Genomic DNA, 18,412 nt, shown 5'->3' on the forward strand with positions numbered 1-18,412 from the left:
ACTACTTCTGAAATTTTCCTATGCTCGGTGTTGGATACTTTCAAATTTCAATCTTTTCACATCCTTGAACTCTCATCAACATTTTTTTCCAGACTCTGTCAATAAAATTGATTACTTGCAGTTCTGAACTCTGTTCTGCACATGGAAATAAAACAATTTGTTTTAAAGGATTTTCTGAAGAAAGCAGAACTTGGCAATCTTATCGCTGAGATCAAAAAAGAAGGGGAAAAAAAAGGGGCCAAACCAAGCAAGCCTTCCCCACAAAGAGCAAAACAAAAAGAAACCTCTCCAGCAAACAAAAGAGAAGTGACATCCTGATTTTATCACTGCAGGAGCAAGAGCTAAATTCCTGACATACACATCATCAACCTCGCCGCTGTTCTCCCGACTGATACATCTCCCTGTCGGATGGGAACGATCTTTTTGGATCATTAATATGTTCATTAACTTGTTATCAATTCTTGCTCACTGTACTTTAAACCACTCTGTACCATGGCTCAGGAGTGCCTCGACAGCGCTAGTGTCACCGCATGCGTCAGGAACCCTGACTGCCCGGTTGTTGAGATGCCTCATGCCTACAACCGATCTGTTGCTTTTACAAGTTTAATCTGGGTATTAAGGAGCTGATTGTGGAACCATGTCGCTATAACATCTTCAACCCAGCTGTACATCATATAAACCACTATAGGAGGGGGCAGTCTCCCAAGATTCCTAGCAGCAGTGCATACCTTTAACTCCCTAATCTGTAATACTACAAAATACCGCTCTCATTTCTTCCCAAGCACAAGTGGACTACCAGCAAGGGTCCAACAGTGTTATTCCTAATTACCTTTTTTTCACTCTTGATCCTGTGGCGCTCATAATTAGTTACCTGGGGCTGCAATCCAATTTGAAGTGATGACAAGAAAGTGATCCATGAAAAAGTAATAAGTTAAATCCAATTTCAGCCTTCCTCTAATTAAATGCACATGGAACTAATGACTCAAACCCTACCATTTCAGTGATAATGGTAATTAGCGAGGTGGGAGTCACTCTCTTTTTTCAACACTGTAGGTGTAAACCACAAGGTAAAATGGCAGGAGCACTCTTAATTACATGTGTCATTTTGTCAGCAATTTACACATTTCTGACCAGTCAGGAAGGTTTCATTTGTTTTCCCCTTCCCCGAGGTGGGTAACACAATGGCCGGAGAGGGGCCCAGCCAGCCCCATGGCCCCGCTTCCAACAAGGGCAGAAAGCACAGCTTCTACAAACCTGTTCTCTAAGTGCTTCATGGCAAAGCAGAAAACCTGCTGCAAAATTACATTGGGGGTGCTCTAACGAGACACAGGGCTGGAAATGAGGGATCCTGGCTCCTACTTTCAGTTTTGCCCCTCAGGACCAACTCCTTTATAACATGGCAGATGCCCAAAATCCCAAATACCCCAGAGGGAGCTACACACCTCAACACAGCTCTCTGACCTTGGGCGAGTCACTTAGTACCTCTCTGCTGGGGTTTACACAGCTATAAAATGAGAATAATCACATTTGCTGACAGTTCCTCACATTGCCAGCTCTCCCAATATGCTGGTATTTTCCTAGAAGCTATGTTTTTTTGGAATCATATAATTACAGGACAATCATAGACTTCTTTCAAGAGAAGAAAACCTGCATTTGTCGCCTTTCTGCTCACCCTGGAAAGCTGGAAAACCTGAATACTAAAGGTTTTAACAAATATGTAAAAGGGCAGCAAAAGAAGGCCCACGGGGTTCACTGGAAAAAAAAGTTAGAATCCTTAGTATCAAAATTTTCAAGCTGATCATGTAATTTTGAGGACCTGATTCAGGTTTTGTCCTGTCTGTGGGGTGGATGATATCTGCGCTTCACAGGCACTGACTAACACCTATAATTGGTCTACGGGCTGAAAGAGTTATGGGTCCTTCGGCAGAAACCAGCAACAGTCAACTTTGCTTGATTTCCAAAGTCAGAAGTAAAAGTTAAGGATTCAAGTGCAATTTTCATAGGTGAACTATTTAAACTCTGCAGGAGTGAAATCTCAACCCAACTGGCGTTGGTGGCAACATTCCCATTGCCTTGGCTGAGGCCTTATTCAGACCAACTCCCATGTTCAAGAGTGAAACAGAGAGATACTCATACAAATGGAATAAATACACTTGCATATTCACTTCCCCTCTCAAATTATCTGCTGAGACATTACTTCTCTTCCAGTTGTTAAATTTACCACCATGTAAAAAAGGTGCCCTGCGCGTAAAGCCCAAGACCACATAACCTGGTACTTGTGTGCTCCAAGCGAAACAGAGAACACCCTTCTCTTCACCTTTCAGTGTTTATGATGTTGTTGAGCTAATGATCTTTAATTTCATAGAAACCAACAGTAATTGCCCCCAACATCAAACAACAGTGATTTTTAAATCTTGCCCTTTTCTATCTCTCAAGATACTGGAAAGAAATAGTAAGATAACACAGCATGCAAACTGAATTCTACAAAAGCCCAGCCAAAAGGCTGCTTTAAAAAGCAGCGGTATGCAAAGGCGAGGACAGCTTTGTCCTCTCAGCCTCCCCCAGTCTCACCCCAAAAATCTAAACCAAACCCAAATTCTCTCCTTGGCCGTGAATTAAAAGGAAGATTTATCTTCTCTCTTGTCAACTGAATCCAAAAGTTTCCATCTTTGTAATTTGATTGTTTCTTCTCTCCAAACACACGCAGGTTCACTATCATAAAATGAACCTCATTTTAATCCCATGAAAAAGTCAAGTGATGGGTTTCAATTGCAAGATACTGACTCGGATGTCCTAAATCTGTTTTCAGTCCGGTATCCAACTTTCAGCTCAATGCAACATTTACGTCTTTAAAAAAAATTGCATTTTTAGGATTGCCAAAACACACATGCACTTTTACTTTCTTGGGAGAAAATGCGTCTCTTGATTTGTTTCCAATCTGTGTGCTCTTGCCAGCAACTAAAATGCTTAAAGAACCAAAATGAATAATCGTAAGGAGCATCAGCAATTAAAGCTGCAAATTTTAATCAATACATCTATTAATACAAAGATATATCTATCTTGGCCAGGAAAAATGTGCACATTTTCAAAATCCTAAGCATACCTGGCCTGTTAAATTATTTGTTTCATAGACTTAAGGAAATCCAATGTCTATGGCAAATATATTACCAAACAGACTTTAGAGGTTTTTTTCACTTCCAGTAATTTTTGCAGGGATGATGTATTTTTTTTTTATGCTCTTTTCCCAACTGTTGGTTACTAAATCCATTCCTTAACTTCCAATTTTCTTTTGTTTGTGTCATCAGGCTTTGAAACCGGAGGTCACTGCCAAATATAAAGCACAGCAGTGCGAGATAGGCTCAAAATGTGAGTCATCGGGTATTTGGAGATTTATTTACTTTCAGCTATCAGCAAAGCACATCTCCACTCCTGTGTCCAACTTCTTATACACTGAATATGTCAAAATCTGCTAAAATCAGGCCTCCAGGTAGAATTAACAAGGTTGAGAGACCCCAAAGACAAACTGGAGCCCAATGTCATGCAGATGCTTTTGAAGTCCCCGCGCCCCAGTGTGGCCACGGGATGCCGGGATCTATTTAAGTACTGTGGCTATTTGATCAGTAAATAAAGAAGGAATATAGGATATGATCCATAAGATGAATACGGATTAGGTATACAGTGTTTAGTAGATGAATTTTCCATACCTGTTTGTGGTACTGGGGTTTATGTGACAAACCTGCCAGCCAGCATTAAAGTGCTGAGCCCAACATGGAGCTATTCCAGCCCTGTGTGGAACCAAACCAGCCTCCCCTCTTGGGCAGTGCCACAGAGTATCTGATAAGGAGAATCAGCACCCTGGGTGAACAGCATCCCTTCCCCTCCCGTGTCACGCCAACAGAGCTCCCAGCACTCATGTTAGGGCGCTCTTCACCAGTGCCTCCACCAAGCACAGCAGAGATAAGCAATGCCTACAGTACTCTTGTTATACACAAAATCTGCCTGTCAGAAAAAAAACCCAGGTAACTGCTAACCACTGTGGCTATCGAATGAGACATCTCTATTTATAAACTAAGTGCAAAGATGACTCGGTTCATTATTTAAGCAAACTTTTGGAAAACGGGCGTATTTCCATCTCTCTCAGCATTTATTCTATGTGCTGTCAGCAACGGGTATTGCCTCGTCGGTGTGGTGCCATCCAGCTTCAAGGGCTGTGGGTGCTTGTGTGGGTGCAGTTTTACTCACAAATTCTACCCCCAGTGCCACCGTTTTCTTTCAGACACAGATTTTCATTGCAGGGATGTGCTCAGTGTCTGTTACATTCAAGAGGACTTCCAGTACGTTTAAGACTGCAAAAGCACCAGGAGTGAGGAGGGGATAGGAAAAAAAAAAAGACTGGGCAGTCATTTGAATCAGTGAGTGACAGGCTGGGCCAGCTCTCTGTATACATTAATAAATTAGAATTTTAATTGTGTCTCTGACTGCAGGAGCTGCTCCAGTACTTTAATACGTACCAACAATTGTCTATATTATGGAATCCGCGATGTGGCCTTCACTGTTGACCTCTGCAACACAATTCCCAGTCTGACTACGGAAACTGTTTGGTTTGATCCTTTCAACTTATTTGAATCCTGACAAATAAGCTCACAGCTGAAAGGTCAACACAGTCATATTTCATCCTCTGGAGCTATTCTTAAGACATCTGCACAACAAAGCACTTCTTTTAGTACCTGACACTGGACCTAGCCAGCACAATCTCTCATTAAAAATGTCCCCAGTGGAAGAGTCTATTAAAAGGCATATGGATCAGCTATGGATTTACCAAATAAAATATTTTTGAAAGCATTAATGTAACGCTCTAGATTATGGTGCTCTACGCTGCCAGTAAAACGTATATTTGCCCAATGACAAAATGCTTCATACTTTCCAAAAGAATAATGGCTCGGCTATAAAGTGTGAGGTGTTGTCCAGCAGCCTGAGCACGGGGGTGGGAGCCAGGAACTCATGAATCTTAATCCTACCTCTAAACCCAATTCCCTCTGTGATCCTAAGCAAGTCACTTAACCTGCTTCCCTCAGTTTCCCAGTCCAGAACTGGGATAATGCTACTTACTTATCAGACTTTCCTTCTGGGGGTGTTTTGGAGATTAGTATTTGCAAAATGCTTTGAAGATGAAATCACTACACAAAAGCGAGAAGTTGTCCGTGCTGGGCCAAGGGCTGCAGTTAATGGCTATTCCTCACTCAGGCAAAACTCCCCTTGAAGTGGCTGTCAGCTTTATTTGGGTAAGAACTGCAGGATGAGGTCCTCTCACTTCACTGTCAAGGCCTTTAGTGATGTTGGCTTTACCTTCCATATTCTACTACATATTTAAAGTGCCCAGGATCTGTACTTTTGGAGGAAAATAATCTGAAGCACATATAAAAGGCAAGAGAAGCAGCAATGCTGTCAGGGAACTCATGGTGATAGTATATCAAACTAAAAAAAAAAAAAGAAAGAGCAAAACAGACATGAGTTTGACAACGTGCTATGACAACAACGGAAAAGAGAAAAAAAGCAGAAAGAATTTGGGGCTACAGAGGCTGAAGCATCAGATACAGAAGAACGAGATAAGATAAATGTCCCAGCTACAGGGCTTTGTGTGACTGCAGCTGAACTGCTGTATTCAGGAACTTATTATCAAAAATACAGTGACACACTGCAATTGCAAAGAGAGCAGTAATAAAAGCAATAACCAGCTGCAACCCAGCAAAGTGGTCAAGGGTCTGGAAGTGCCGGTTTACGAAACACATAAAGAACTAGATACATATAATTTGCCAAAACTGGCAAGTACATGTTAGTATCTCAGATGTTTGAGGAGTGTGAACACGAGGCAAGGCAAGGGACTGACTCAGTATTTATACAAGCAGTATTACTTGGAGCAAGAGGATGGAATTGAAGTGGAAAGTTCCTGAGCGTGTGCTTTGTTATGGAAAACCATCTGAAGGAAAATAATAGCGGTCCTACCCACCACTTGGGATTTCTAACACTAGAATAGCAAAAGAAGAAAAAAAGAGGAAAATGTGATACATGACCTAATAGGTCTTTCTTGTCTTTAACTCCTGTGATTTATCCTGCAAGACTAGGAAAATGTACTCCAAAGCCTCCTATGTGTGCAGACATCTTCTGTTTGGGAATGCTGTACTGGTTTTAGCTTTCTGAATTCATAACAGCACAAAGCCTGGTAATATTTAGATTTTCTTTCTAAAGACGTCCATAAATCAGCAGACAATAAAAGGGGAAAAAACACACCGACGATATGATATCCTAGTATTTCCCAATATTCTTGACACAGCAAATCATCGGTTTGAGTGAACGCAGACTACAAATGGAACAGCAATCAAACAGAAATGTTAATGCAAATGTCCTATGCACACTGACACAGTAACAAAAGCTATTCCATTTTGCCATGATCCAACCCTACCACATGCTAATAGATGCACACGCTCATGATCTGTAAATATGCTGTGGTGGGATTTTCAAGCGCACCTAGCACAGGTCCTCACACCACCTACATCAGCCACAGCCGCTCTGTGGGCTTCACTAGGAGGAAGCTCCTGAATGTCCTATCCCAACATCCACACGGAAGACACATTTATTCAGCTTTTACAAGCCTGCTCAGGGAGGCACAGAGGCTCCCCTTACCTGAAGGGCTGGCTGTTTGTCATTCCTCTTCGGAGACTTTAATCCACTAACTTGTTGCTGCTGCTGCTGCTGTTGCTGCTGCTGTTGCAGTAGAAGCTGCCGTGCTACCTGGAGAGCCTGCAAGGGAAGAGGTTGAAAACTGAGTTTACAGCAGACAGGGTGTGGGGAGCTACATGCACAGTACCTAGGGTCAAGGCAACCCTTGGCCATGCGGTATAACTCCACTCCTGAAGCACTTTCACTAAGGAAAGCAGTTGACTTCCACAAAAAAAAAGACAAGCCAGCACTTGCATTCAATGGGGCAATAACCCACTGCTGGGTTTCCTATTCTATGGAGACTATGAGAAAAACAGCAGCAGCTGATGTTCAGCTCCTGGGTGGGAACCTTGAGCAGCTGCAGGAGCAGCTCACAGCCCTCCTAGCTACAGGCAGGCTCTTGTGCTAATGGCTTTCATGTTCCTCTTCTCCAGTGGGTCGGGTCAGGTCAGGTTTACAGAAGAGGGCAGTCATATATCACTGTCTGCTCTCCTGAGAGCCAGAGGAAGTCAGGGAAGTTTCTGGAAGGCTGTGGTGGGAGGAAGAGAAGAGCCAGTGGCAAGCAGAGAATCCCAGAGGTACCATGCTGAAGGCTGAGGAAGCTGTGAGGAGCATTCACTGCGAATGCATTGAAAAGCAGGGACAGCACCTCAGCCCACCAAAATCACTAAGAGCTCGTGATGGACCAGCAGTGGGGACTCAGAAGGGAGGAGGCAGAGCAGTGAAGGGACAGCGCAGCCTCACGGGATGGAGGAGCAAAGGATATGATCATGAAAGCATGAGCAGAGCATCATACAGTGGGGAGTTACTGCAATACTTTCGTGCAAAGTGAGAGAAGAGTGTCCCTGGGCTCTGCAGCTCTGTGGGGCCCCATTTCTCCATCCGGTGGGTAAAAGAAAACAAGAGAAGATGAAGGGGAAAGAAGTCTCTGCCCTGGCTCTCTCCTGGCTCCCCAGACAAGGGATCACAAGGGTGATCCCAGTAAGACAGGTGGTGGCACCAGCGAGTCTCTGCTGCTGAGACCTGAGCCCGCTGCTCCCAGAGGATTCACCAGCACCGGACTCGGGCCGCCTTGGTCTCCTTGGAGACGTTCAGTACATGTGTAGGTGGAAAAGTGGGAAGGCTGAAGACTTCATTAATGTAAAACAAGAAAAATAGTCCCTTTGCAAGATGCCTACACGGAAGGAGGGAAAAAGCCTTCCCCACTCCTACTGTGTATGCTCTCTGAGTGATTTAATTAATACCTATTTAATTAAGGAGTCAGATATGCTTCGGGTTTCACTTGCTTCTCCAAGTTGCAAGTGCTTCATCTTAGCACAGAACTGCTGGGAAGGGTTTGACACCGAGGGCTGCAAACTTGGATCTGTCACCCCTCAGTAAAACCTTGTTATTTTATGGCCTAGGCCCATATTTGACTTTGAAGGGACATTCAGCAGCCCAGGGAGAGGCTGAAGAAGCACTGCTGCTGGCTAGCACACCAACGCAAGCTGGGCGCAGAGACCTTACCATGCTCCGGCAATGAGCCCTCATTTCAGATTCATTAACAAGTCTCCACTGGATCAGAAAAACTCTGTAAGGCTGGATGTGATTTCCGGCAGAGCTCAGTGTGATGAAGAAGTCAGACTTTACACTTCAAACTGGCTGGAACTCAGTGCTTGCGGAGCATCTCTACAATAGTCCATGTCCCTGCAAGGGGTGTGAGGAGCTGCCGGGCAGGGCACATCTCTGCTCACAGACACATCTACAACCACCCTCGCCATCGGTTCAACGTCAAGAATCTAGAGCCCAGCAATTACCACAATGCAACAAAGGAAACCTTTCTGCAGGATGTGCTAAGAATGGTTAAAAAAATGTTATTTTTATTGAATTTGCTTATTTAGCTGTTAAAACATCTTCAAGGGTGGGCAGAAACAGCAGAAATAAAACCTACAAGGCTTAAGGGGATGGGCAACAAATACTCACCTACTTAACAGTGCTGTTGTATGGCTTATTTAATTAATGAATACTTGTAAAGCACTCTGAGTTGCTCAGACAAGAAGCGCTATACAGTACAAGCGCAACATATTATTATATATTATTAAGACTGGCTCTGCAGAAGAATAATTCCAGGTAAATGTGCAATCAAATGATCATTTTAGTTTCCAGTAATTAGATTCAATAGGCCAAAAAAAACCACAGAAGCCTTTCTTTAATCATACACTAAACAATCAGAACATCCCTAACCTTTCAAGCTACAGCCTTTTTGAATAAAACATCATCAGCTTATAGATATTATTCCAAAAAGAACCAGTCACCATATGTGTTGTCTCTTTGAAATACAGTTGCTATAGCAGACCCTGCATGCATTTCATGTGATATGATCATATTCTACCCGTTCTGGCAGCTGAGAGGTTGCACAATTAAATTGGCTGCCAGAAATTTTTGAAGATTCCCAGAACAAGTAGCCGTGCAAGAAATGCCTGCTTTCTGCTCGAGCTGGCCATGAAGCTCTGCGCAGCTTGGTGGGGTGGCTGCTGCCACCACCAGTCCTTAACACAGCTGACCCCACGCTGATGAAGATCTCTGTCCTCAGGGCAAGGCTCTGATGGAGCAAAGCCAGAGCTCTCTCCCTGCTCTGGTCACATCTGCACAGCACCCACTCGAGGTGACATCTACATCACCGTGCTCCATGTCGGGCTGGCACTTGTTCTGGCGCTGGGGGGAAGGAAAGGATTAAGAAGAGTGAGAGTAATGAATGGGCTGGCCAAAGGGAGCATCCCAGATACAAGGAGCTGGGATGGAGAGGAACAGCAAAGGGAGAAACATGGAGGGGCAGGCAGGGCTGAGATGGCAGCAAGCTGACAGCTCAGGGGACTGCAACTTGAAATGGCATTTCCCATCTCTCTTCTCTCAAGATTTCACTTTTCCACTTCTAAATAACTGATAGCAATAAAAGCTAAGCATCAGATAAGCTAGGGTTTAAGATGTGGAAGGTTGTTTATAACTCAGGTCTGGTTCTTATTGAACATCTGCATCAAGCAGCTACTGCATCCTTGGTGGTACAGTGAACCCAGGGATCCCAAGTCCCTCCACGTTTCCCTGCTCAGCCTTTTCTCTCTCCTGCCTCAGACCAAGGACTATTCCTGCCATTTCCAAGTCTCACCCACACTCCTTACACATGATGGGACATGTAGAAGAAAGATGGCTAGTTCAGTCCTGAAAGCCCCAACCCTCTTTCCTCTTACATGCAAAGTATTTCAAGTCCACTTGGAGTGTCTTCGTGAAACTAATTTGCTGATGTTGGTTCAAGCCTGGTGGACATCCGCACACCCCATTTAATCCAAGCCAACAAGTGCTGCACCTCTACCCTCCTCTCTGGTTCCACACGTAGCCCATTGCTGGATGCTGGTGAGGGAGCCCTGCTGAGGCTGCCAATGCTGCACAGTGCTCAAGCAAGAATAGACAGGGAAATTAATTTGAGAGTGAAGTCAGTCCCACAACCTTCATCAGCACGGAGATTCGCAAGCAGGCCTGTACATTAATAAAGCTTCCTGTGGGAGTAGATGTTGCCTTTGATTTGCATGTGAATTCAATGCTAGTGAGAAGTGCCAGACTGTCAGACATGGAGACCAAAGCCTCTTATCTTTCCAAAAGCTTCTGTAGCAGTTTCCCCACATTTCCTTAATCATCTGCCTTGTCCTCAACTTACTGAACAGGCAGTAGAGAGTAAAGCTGGACTCGGTTCAACTCCTGCTGCTGCCAAGTCCAGAAACAAGGGTGCCAGGACTGTTTACTGCTAGCCAACAGCTCTGCTAACGTGGCCCTCTCCTCACGAGCAGGTGCTCTGACATCTCCAAGCTCTTTTCACACATTCCTCCCCACTGCCATAATTACATCCGAAATCTCCACTTCTGCAAGTGAACAATTGCAGGGGCTGTGGTAAACATAGCTTGTGCTTGTGTATCCAGGCAACTGCATGGTCCTTCACAGGACAGGCAGGTAGAGACGCCAAGAGCCCCAGAACCACAGAGGTGATTCAGATATCTAGCCCATGATTACCAGCAGCCATGTTATGTGCCACCAATCTGCACTGCCGGAAGAGCCTGCAAGCCTTGGGACAACCAGACCCAAATGCCAACCCTGGCCTCCAGCAGCTAATCATACACCATCAGCAATCATTCTCCTCTCTGCATTGAAATACAAGCAAGAAATCTTCCCACTTACTGAAGGAAGAGAAATCAAAGCATCCCCTGGCAAGAGCATCTCCTGAGTATCATGGTTCTTGGTCACTATCAACAGGATTTGAAAGAACAACATCAGTAAAAGGCTCACTACCAACCAAGTCATCTTGATTCTGCTCGGTGCTACGCCTAAATGCAAGATACAGTAAATGAACTCCCAAGCTGTTTTCTTATCCATTAGGAAATCACCAGAGATAAGGAGATTTTCTGGCGTAAAACAGAGAGCAGTAAAAAGGCAACTGAAACACTGTACTTTAGAGAGATTGACCAAACTAGGGATGATATGTGGGAGCCAACATGGGGTGACACTAACCCATGAAACATTTTAACAGCACATTCACGGTGAGATGAATCAAGACTGTTTCATTCAAAGATGCCACAGATTAAGTGGGAAGCCCCATCAAAAATCCCTCTCCCTGTGCTTAGGGAAGTGGCAACCAGTTAAGGTTTCCCAACTAGTTAAAGCACCAGGTGGTGGGAGAAGTACACATTTGAGATGCCCAAGACCATTTCATTGCAAGATAGACAGAATGTGAGTTGTTTGCCCAGCTGTTGTTTGCCCAGGCACCGTTACCACCCAAGTTACTGTTGTAATACAACATTTTCAGGCAAGCAGCTCCATGTTTCAGTTTCACCATCCTCTTTGGGCAAGTTCTGCTCAAAGGGTAAAAACATAGCCCTGCCTCTGACTGCATGTGGCTAGAAACTCCTGAAGGGGGCTGGGGAAGGGAAACACACTGGAAAGAAAAAGAGCAGAACTTTAAAAATAGAAATGCTGCTTGAATGCCATATACTTGCTTACAGTGTTAGTACATAAGGAAAACAGTAACAGGATCCAGTCCTATGGAGCCTCTTGCTAACTTGTTCCACCACTGCAGCCAGTACAACAAGGCAGTGATTCTCCAACTGTTTTTCCATCAGCCTATTTCTATTAAAGAAAAACAGCTCAGCTCCTCCTTTCCTATCTGCTCCAACCGATACTAATATCAATCAACTATTAATGAAATGTGAAGACCCAGAGCTATAATGGGTCTGACTCTAATGCCAGGAAAAGCTTACTTCTGCACCTGAGTTTTATCAGGCATGGAAAGACTGATCCAGGGAACTTCAGGACGTATGGAAAAGTATGTAAGTTGGAGGGTGGGCAGACAAGCAACAGACATGAGGATGCAAAAGAAACCGGCGTCCTGTCTGACTGCCAATTCCCAGGACAATTGTGCAGTAATTGGCTGCCTCCGAAATGGAGAAGCATGCACACAGAAAGGAACAAAACAAAATCCCATGTGTTTTTACAGATTCCTAAGGATTTTGGGCCTTTCCAGGTGGACAAAGCTGCCCATCAGGAAAGCAACTTGAGAAAGGAGGAAGGAAGTGTTCCCAGAAATCAGAGATGGTCCCGCAGCCATCTGAAGTGTCCAAGCAGTAAATCTGGAAAGTTACTCGCCAGCCAACATCATCATCTGTCCGTTATTTCAGTTATGGTCATTAAAAAGCAAAACAAAACACAACAAGCAGAGAGAGATGAGACAGAAGATATTTTTAAGGGCACAATCAACCCTTGAAATAAAAACAATGCTACTCCAGTCCCAGACTCCAGAAACGAGACCTTCTGTGTTGACCTCAGAGCAGTAACGGATAGCTGGATCCTTACCCAGCTATGACTGCTGCTAAGCTTTCCCCACAGTGTTTTGGGCAAAGCATTGCTTTGCAGCATCCAGACATGCAGTTCTCCACCATCTATTTTTCCCAGAGTTTCACAATGTCTTTAGCCACTGAGGGACCACCCGGTTTGCAGGTAAAGGGGCCTCTCACAGTGGAGACATGGCCCACCTCTCAGAAGGGTTTCCTGCTTCCATTTAGTCTCACAAGGCAAGTACCTTTGTTTCTCCCGGGTGGGACGAGGTGGGATTTAGACTCAGCCAGCAATCTCTCTTCTTTCTCAGCTCCCATCTGTCCTCACACCCCGCTCCACTCCACAGCTGCTCCCAGCAGAGCGGCAAGATGCAGCTCACAAGCTCGGAAGCCCGGATGCACCCAAGCTTCAGAGCTGCTTCATGTCTCTCCCACTCCTGCCTCCTCTATCTCCTCTCTTGCGACACCCTCTTCTCCTGGAGCAGCAGATGTAGAGGAGCGGTGGTAGGAGGCAGACACATTGGAGGGGAGCCCTGCTGCAGCTCTCCTCCGACAGGCTGAGGAGCCGCACAACGTGTGGAAACCGGCAAGGAGCAGAGCAGTATGCAAAGAGGAAAAAAATAAAACATAGTGCAAAGCGACAGCAGTGGGTAGTGCTGTTCCTCTGGGAGGAACAGAACAGGGGGAGGTGAGATGAACCAACTAGAGAGAATAGGAAAGGAACCAAAATGAAGAGGAGGAATAAAATGTAGAAGACACAAAAAAGAGAAGCAGATGTTCTTGCAGCACTTATTCCCTCTGACATTCGTACCCAGCTCTTTCATCTTCCTCCAGAACGGGGAAACGAGCTGCTATGTGCTCCCTCCCTGTTCCCACCAACCTGACCCTTTGCACCACACATGAAAAGGAGCCAAGGCCAAAAGCCCCAACACTGCTCCCGGCACCACAGGGAAGCCTGGGGATAATTACAGCCAGGACACGGGGCTCTGCTAGGATCCAACACAACCTGGGGAAGCAGGTCTGCTGTCCAGCTTCCTCGCCAGCCTTGGACTGAGATCACCAAAATCCCCATCTCATTCTCTATTTCCTTGTTTCACTAAATAATCCTCCTCCATTTACGCCGTACCCAACTCCCCTCCCCAGGCGCAGCAGAGGGATGCTGTGAGCCAGGGGAGATGCTGCGAGCCAGGGGAGATGCTGCTGGTTGCCTGTACCCAGCGCATCATTCAGCTGCAGCTCCTCTGCAAGGCTGGCTCCATCCAAGGGGCTACCAGCCAGCTCATCACAGAGGAGAGCTTCAACAACAATCCTTTACTTGAATGAGATGATCAGCTGGCCCTGAAGACTTTGCTTAGATGCAGCAGACTGATCTAGCCAAATGACTAATGAGTGATTCCCATGCTGGAAAAAAGAGAAGGGACCTGGAGGTCCGCATGCTCACATCCTGTCCTTGATGTGACGAGGGCAGGCTTGGAGCAAGGGAGCTGGCAACATGCCTCATGCTGAAGCATCTATGAGAATAGCCATAAAGAAAGAAGATGAGTCTTTGTTTCTCTTCCAGCAGGCTTAGTTTTGTTCCTCTGGAATAGATCCTGGCTACCAGTTGAGGAGATCCCCTTCAGAAAAACGCTCTGGAAACAGAAACCCTCTCTTCCAAACCCACAGGGTGGAGTTGCCTCTGCCCAGCTCTGCTACACTTTGTCCTCATGGGCACTGAGGTTACTTCTATCAGCAGGAGCAGGAGGATTTGATGCTCCTGCCCTACCACCCTGCAGCCCGCCCCATGGCTGGAAAGGTCCCTGCCCACTATTCCAGCTCAGCAGCAGCGGGGACCCAGCCCCGCATGGAGGGACAACAGCGGAGGGACAATAGCTCCTCCAAAGGAGCCGGTTTTAATTTTGTGTTCTAGTCATGAATTCCACCACCTTGGAGGAAAAGGTGGTCTCAGTTTTCTTCAAATACCCAGAGACTCAAGAGAGATGGAAGGGGGCAGGCGGGGTAAGACGACAAACCCAGCGAACATCAAAAACCTGCAAACCCCAAACCAGCCACAACAACGGCTACAAAAATCCCATTCCTGAGGCACAAACAGAATCCTCAGGCGGTTGCACTGTAAAAACACCTTCTGTCCCCTCTTCTAAGGAGTCACAGTCAAGACTCATCAAAGCCATTTAAAAAGCATCTGGCAAAAAGTTCCCAAACATTAAAAATGTCTCTCTTTATTTTGGCATGTCAAGATTCACAGCATGTAGCGGTCTGTACCAGCAAGAAAGGAGGGATGGGCCAACACATCCCGGTAAAATGAGAAAAGATACAGATCTTGGCTCCCTGTGCAAACTGAGCCAGAACTGAACTATGGCTGAGGGATGTAAAAATCTTATGGGATTTCCAGCTCGTTTCTGTAGGCTCGAGATCAGATTCTGAACCCCTGTGTTTATCCAAAAGTGAACCAGACCCTTGAATATTTGGAGGACTATTCACTGCTGAGCCGCGTTTTTCTTGGATGTCAAAAGCACGGGAAGTTCTCAGATTTTTTAATAGGGGAGAGAAGAGGGATAAGGTGGGGGGGGGAGAGAAGGAAGAGTGCTCTTTTGTTGCTACAATATAAATAGTATACTGCATACAGCTGCTTGCGCGCTGCCCTGTGTGGTCAACAAAACAGGGAACATATTTTAAGCTTGTTTTCCAAAACAATGTATGACAAACTCGTACTGAGAGGCCCGTGAAATAAAGCCCCTAACTGCAGACATCTCACCACGCACCAGCAGACACTCGCTGCTGTTGAGTGAATGAAGGAAGCAAAATGTTGGGACAAGCCAAAACATGGGAAACGAATGCCACAAATCACATCTCTGCACTTCGAGCCTATGGCACAACCTAATTTAGAACAGCTTCTGAAAACCTTCATTTGAAAAGATTCTGGTAAAGCAAAAATAGGCAAGGTTCAGATGGAGGCGACAAAAATGATTAGAGGTCTTGGCAGATGCAAGGAAAGATTGATAAGGGTGGGAGTGTTTAGTGTAGTGAGAGATGAGTAAGAGGGGAGATGACAAAAGTACACAAATTGTGACTCGGCCTGAGAAGGTACATCTGGTGCTATTTGCCATTTCTCATAAGCAACAGAAAGGGGACATTGAATAAAGTCAGGAAGCAACAACCACCACAAAAAAATTGAAGCAGATAACAGGATGGTTTTTTTTTCTTTCTTAATACACAACTCATAATTACTCTGGAACTTACTGTCACACAATATCACCAGTGCCAAGAGCATGGGGCGGATGCAAAAAAAGGATTAGACACTTGCACAGATAGTAATGAGAGCATTTACTGCTACCTTTGAAAGATAAAAATATAAATGAGGATACAAATGTTTATGCTTCAGGGCATGAGCCAACCATAAATCACTGCAGGCTAGGAGAAAACTTTCCCCCATGGATAGGTCCTCTAAGTGTCCTTCATGGGCTTCTGCCCAAAGACTACAGCCAGGGCTGGAGAGACCCCATGTCAGATGGGATTCAACTGCTCCTGTCCCTCTGCCTTCTCAGGTACCTCCATCCCTCAACTGCTGACCTCAAACCCTGTTCCCCAGCTCACCCTGAGCCCCCTCAACCTTTGGGGAGCCACTGGGCGCAGGGTGGCTGGCCACATCCCCCAGCCCAGCCCCTGCCCACATCACCTAGCCCCAAGCTGCTCATTTCCTCTTCCTTCTTTCATCACATTTAAGTTTCAGGTCCTAACTTCACCAGCCCTTCCTCTTCTCGGCATTTCGACTTAACTTCAAGATGTCAGGGAAAATTTCCTGGTTTTGATCTGAACCTGTTCCATAAAGGGAACCTACATCCTTGAGGAGGAGGATGACCCTCCTGCTGATACGGCACCTGCAGGGCAGCGGCAGTCAGGCGCTATTACGGACCATGGAGCTCATCAGTGTGCTGAAACTGACATGCGATTCAGGGAGACAAAGAGAGATTTTGAAAGCAAGTCAGTCTATTAAATTTATACCTACCTGCACAATGTGAAACAAACCACATCTCGGTTTCCTTTCATGTGCATGACAGTCTTAACTTGTTTCTTTTAATCCCATAAAAGCAGCTAAAGCATGCAACATGCTTCCCAGAGATGAGGCAAACCTGTATTTTACTTCCTGACAGTGATTTAGTTTATAGGATGGGTTGCTGGTTTGGTTTTTTTTCAGGGAAGATAATGAGCATTGTCCTAAGCTGGTATTACAAAGGAAATACTAATGCTACATGCTAGACACCTGGCATTGAAAAGAGAATCACGTAAATTGACACTGTCTGTAATGGACCAAATCCAGCTGCAACCCCTCGTGCTGCACAGACACAGATACTGGCACCTAAAAGATCCCAAGAGCATTCTCCAAGGTTTTCTTCAGCAGTCAGGACCCTTTTACAAATTCAAAGTGCCTCTCCTTTAGTCAATCTTACCCCAAGTAGGACTGGGGAGAGGAGCAGGGATGTGCTGAGACAGAAATGACTGCGTCATAAATCCAGCAAGTCCAAAGGGGTGAAGCAGTAATCCATGGAAACGTTCCACTCAAGAGGGCCTTTTAAGTGCTTTTAATTCCGAGCTGCAAACTCAGGAAGCTGCCAGAAGGCGGAGACCACTGAACACAAGGGGTTAATGGCCTTGCTAAAGAAAATGATACACATAATTTCCTTTTATCATAAAACAATACGTTTATTATTTTCTGTGTATCTGTTAAAGGGCACAGCCTTCTGAGTGGAAAACAAAACACAGCTCGGTCACATGTTTATTTGCTTCAGTTACTCCCTTTCCCTTCTGATAAATAATCAAACATGCCATCCAGAAAAAACAAAACCACTGAGCTGGGAAATTTGATGGTCATCAAATAGACTAAGATACCAAGAAAAGCAGCCCACTGTTCCCACAGCGAGTTTTCTGCCCCACACCTACACTAACATCTGAGTAAATAACTTCAGTCACTCTTTCCATTTTCCCCATGCAATTACTCCTACTGTTAAACAAATTGTCCTTAAGGCAGTTGCAAACACCATTTTTTTTTATCCTCCTGCAAAGTAGAACAACTTCTGAACATTAAAAAGCCAGACTAGCAATATATTTTAAAAATATGTTTGTTGTACTTGCGGTTTGGCTGCACACACAGCTTGATTTCTGCCTCTCTCTTCTAGGAAGATGGGGGTTTACAGCTTAAGCATTTAAAGTGTAGTTGGATCTCGCAGAGGCAGGAAAAGCCTCGAGGAGGATGGGGTTTCTCCATGGGGCAGGCATATTTTCCATTTTCTGTTACGTTTCACACTCCATGAGCACCGCGAATGCTTACCAAAACCAAAAGTTACCTGCTATTTCAGGGGACTCTTGAAGGGGGGAGAAACAACCAAGAAATATCAAGTACTTTTCTAAGTCACTTGAGCAGAGAGGGATAAAATCCAGCGTACGTGTTGCAGCACGGATTACCCAGAGGATCTACGCTACCTTCCAACAACCCCTGAAGACCATTCATACAGCAATCATTAACACTGAAAAACTGCAGAGAAAATCCCTCACGTGAGAAGTTAACAACCATTACCCGGCGTGAGCACGCTTTCCCTTTCCTTTTGTAGTACCACAGGTCTAAACAATAGTAATATGAATGAGATAATAGCCATGCTTGTCTCAGCAGCCTGATTTTTATTAGCATGAAATTGGTACAAATATTAGCAAGGCTGGTTCGCAAGCGGTGCCAGAGCTATGATGCAAACAATTTGCAGAAAACAAAAAGGGACTCCTTGGGCTTGCACCCCTCTCTTTTGCTGCCCAGAACAGCAATCACATTGCTTTCATCCAGGGGAGCTGTTCTG

General features: G+C 45.2%; 1 protein-coding gene across 1 annotated transcript in view; it reads right to left on the minus strand.

Annotated features, from left to right (window-relative positions):
* Window positions 1-18,412, minus strand: part of FOXP1 (forkhead box P1) — a 342,476-nt gene that overhangs the window by 106,138 nt on the left and 217,926 nt on the right. The window contains exon 4 of the mRNA XM_080625719.1: window positions 6,682-6,798. Coding sequence (XP_080481845.1) covers window positions 6,682-6,798 — 117 coding nt within the window. The remainder of the gene's footprint in view (window positions 1-6,681; window positions 6,799-18,412) is intronic.

This window comes from Psittacula echo (genome assembly GCF_963264785.1).
Source record: "Psittacula echo genome assembly, chromosome: 9".
NCBI classification, from domain to species: Eukaryota; Metazoa; Chordata; class Aves; order Psittaciformes; family Psittacidae; genus Psittacula; species Psittacula echo.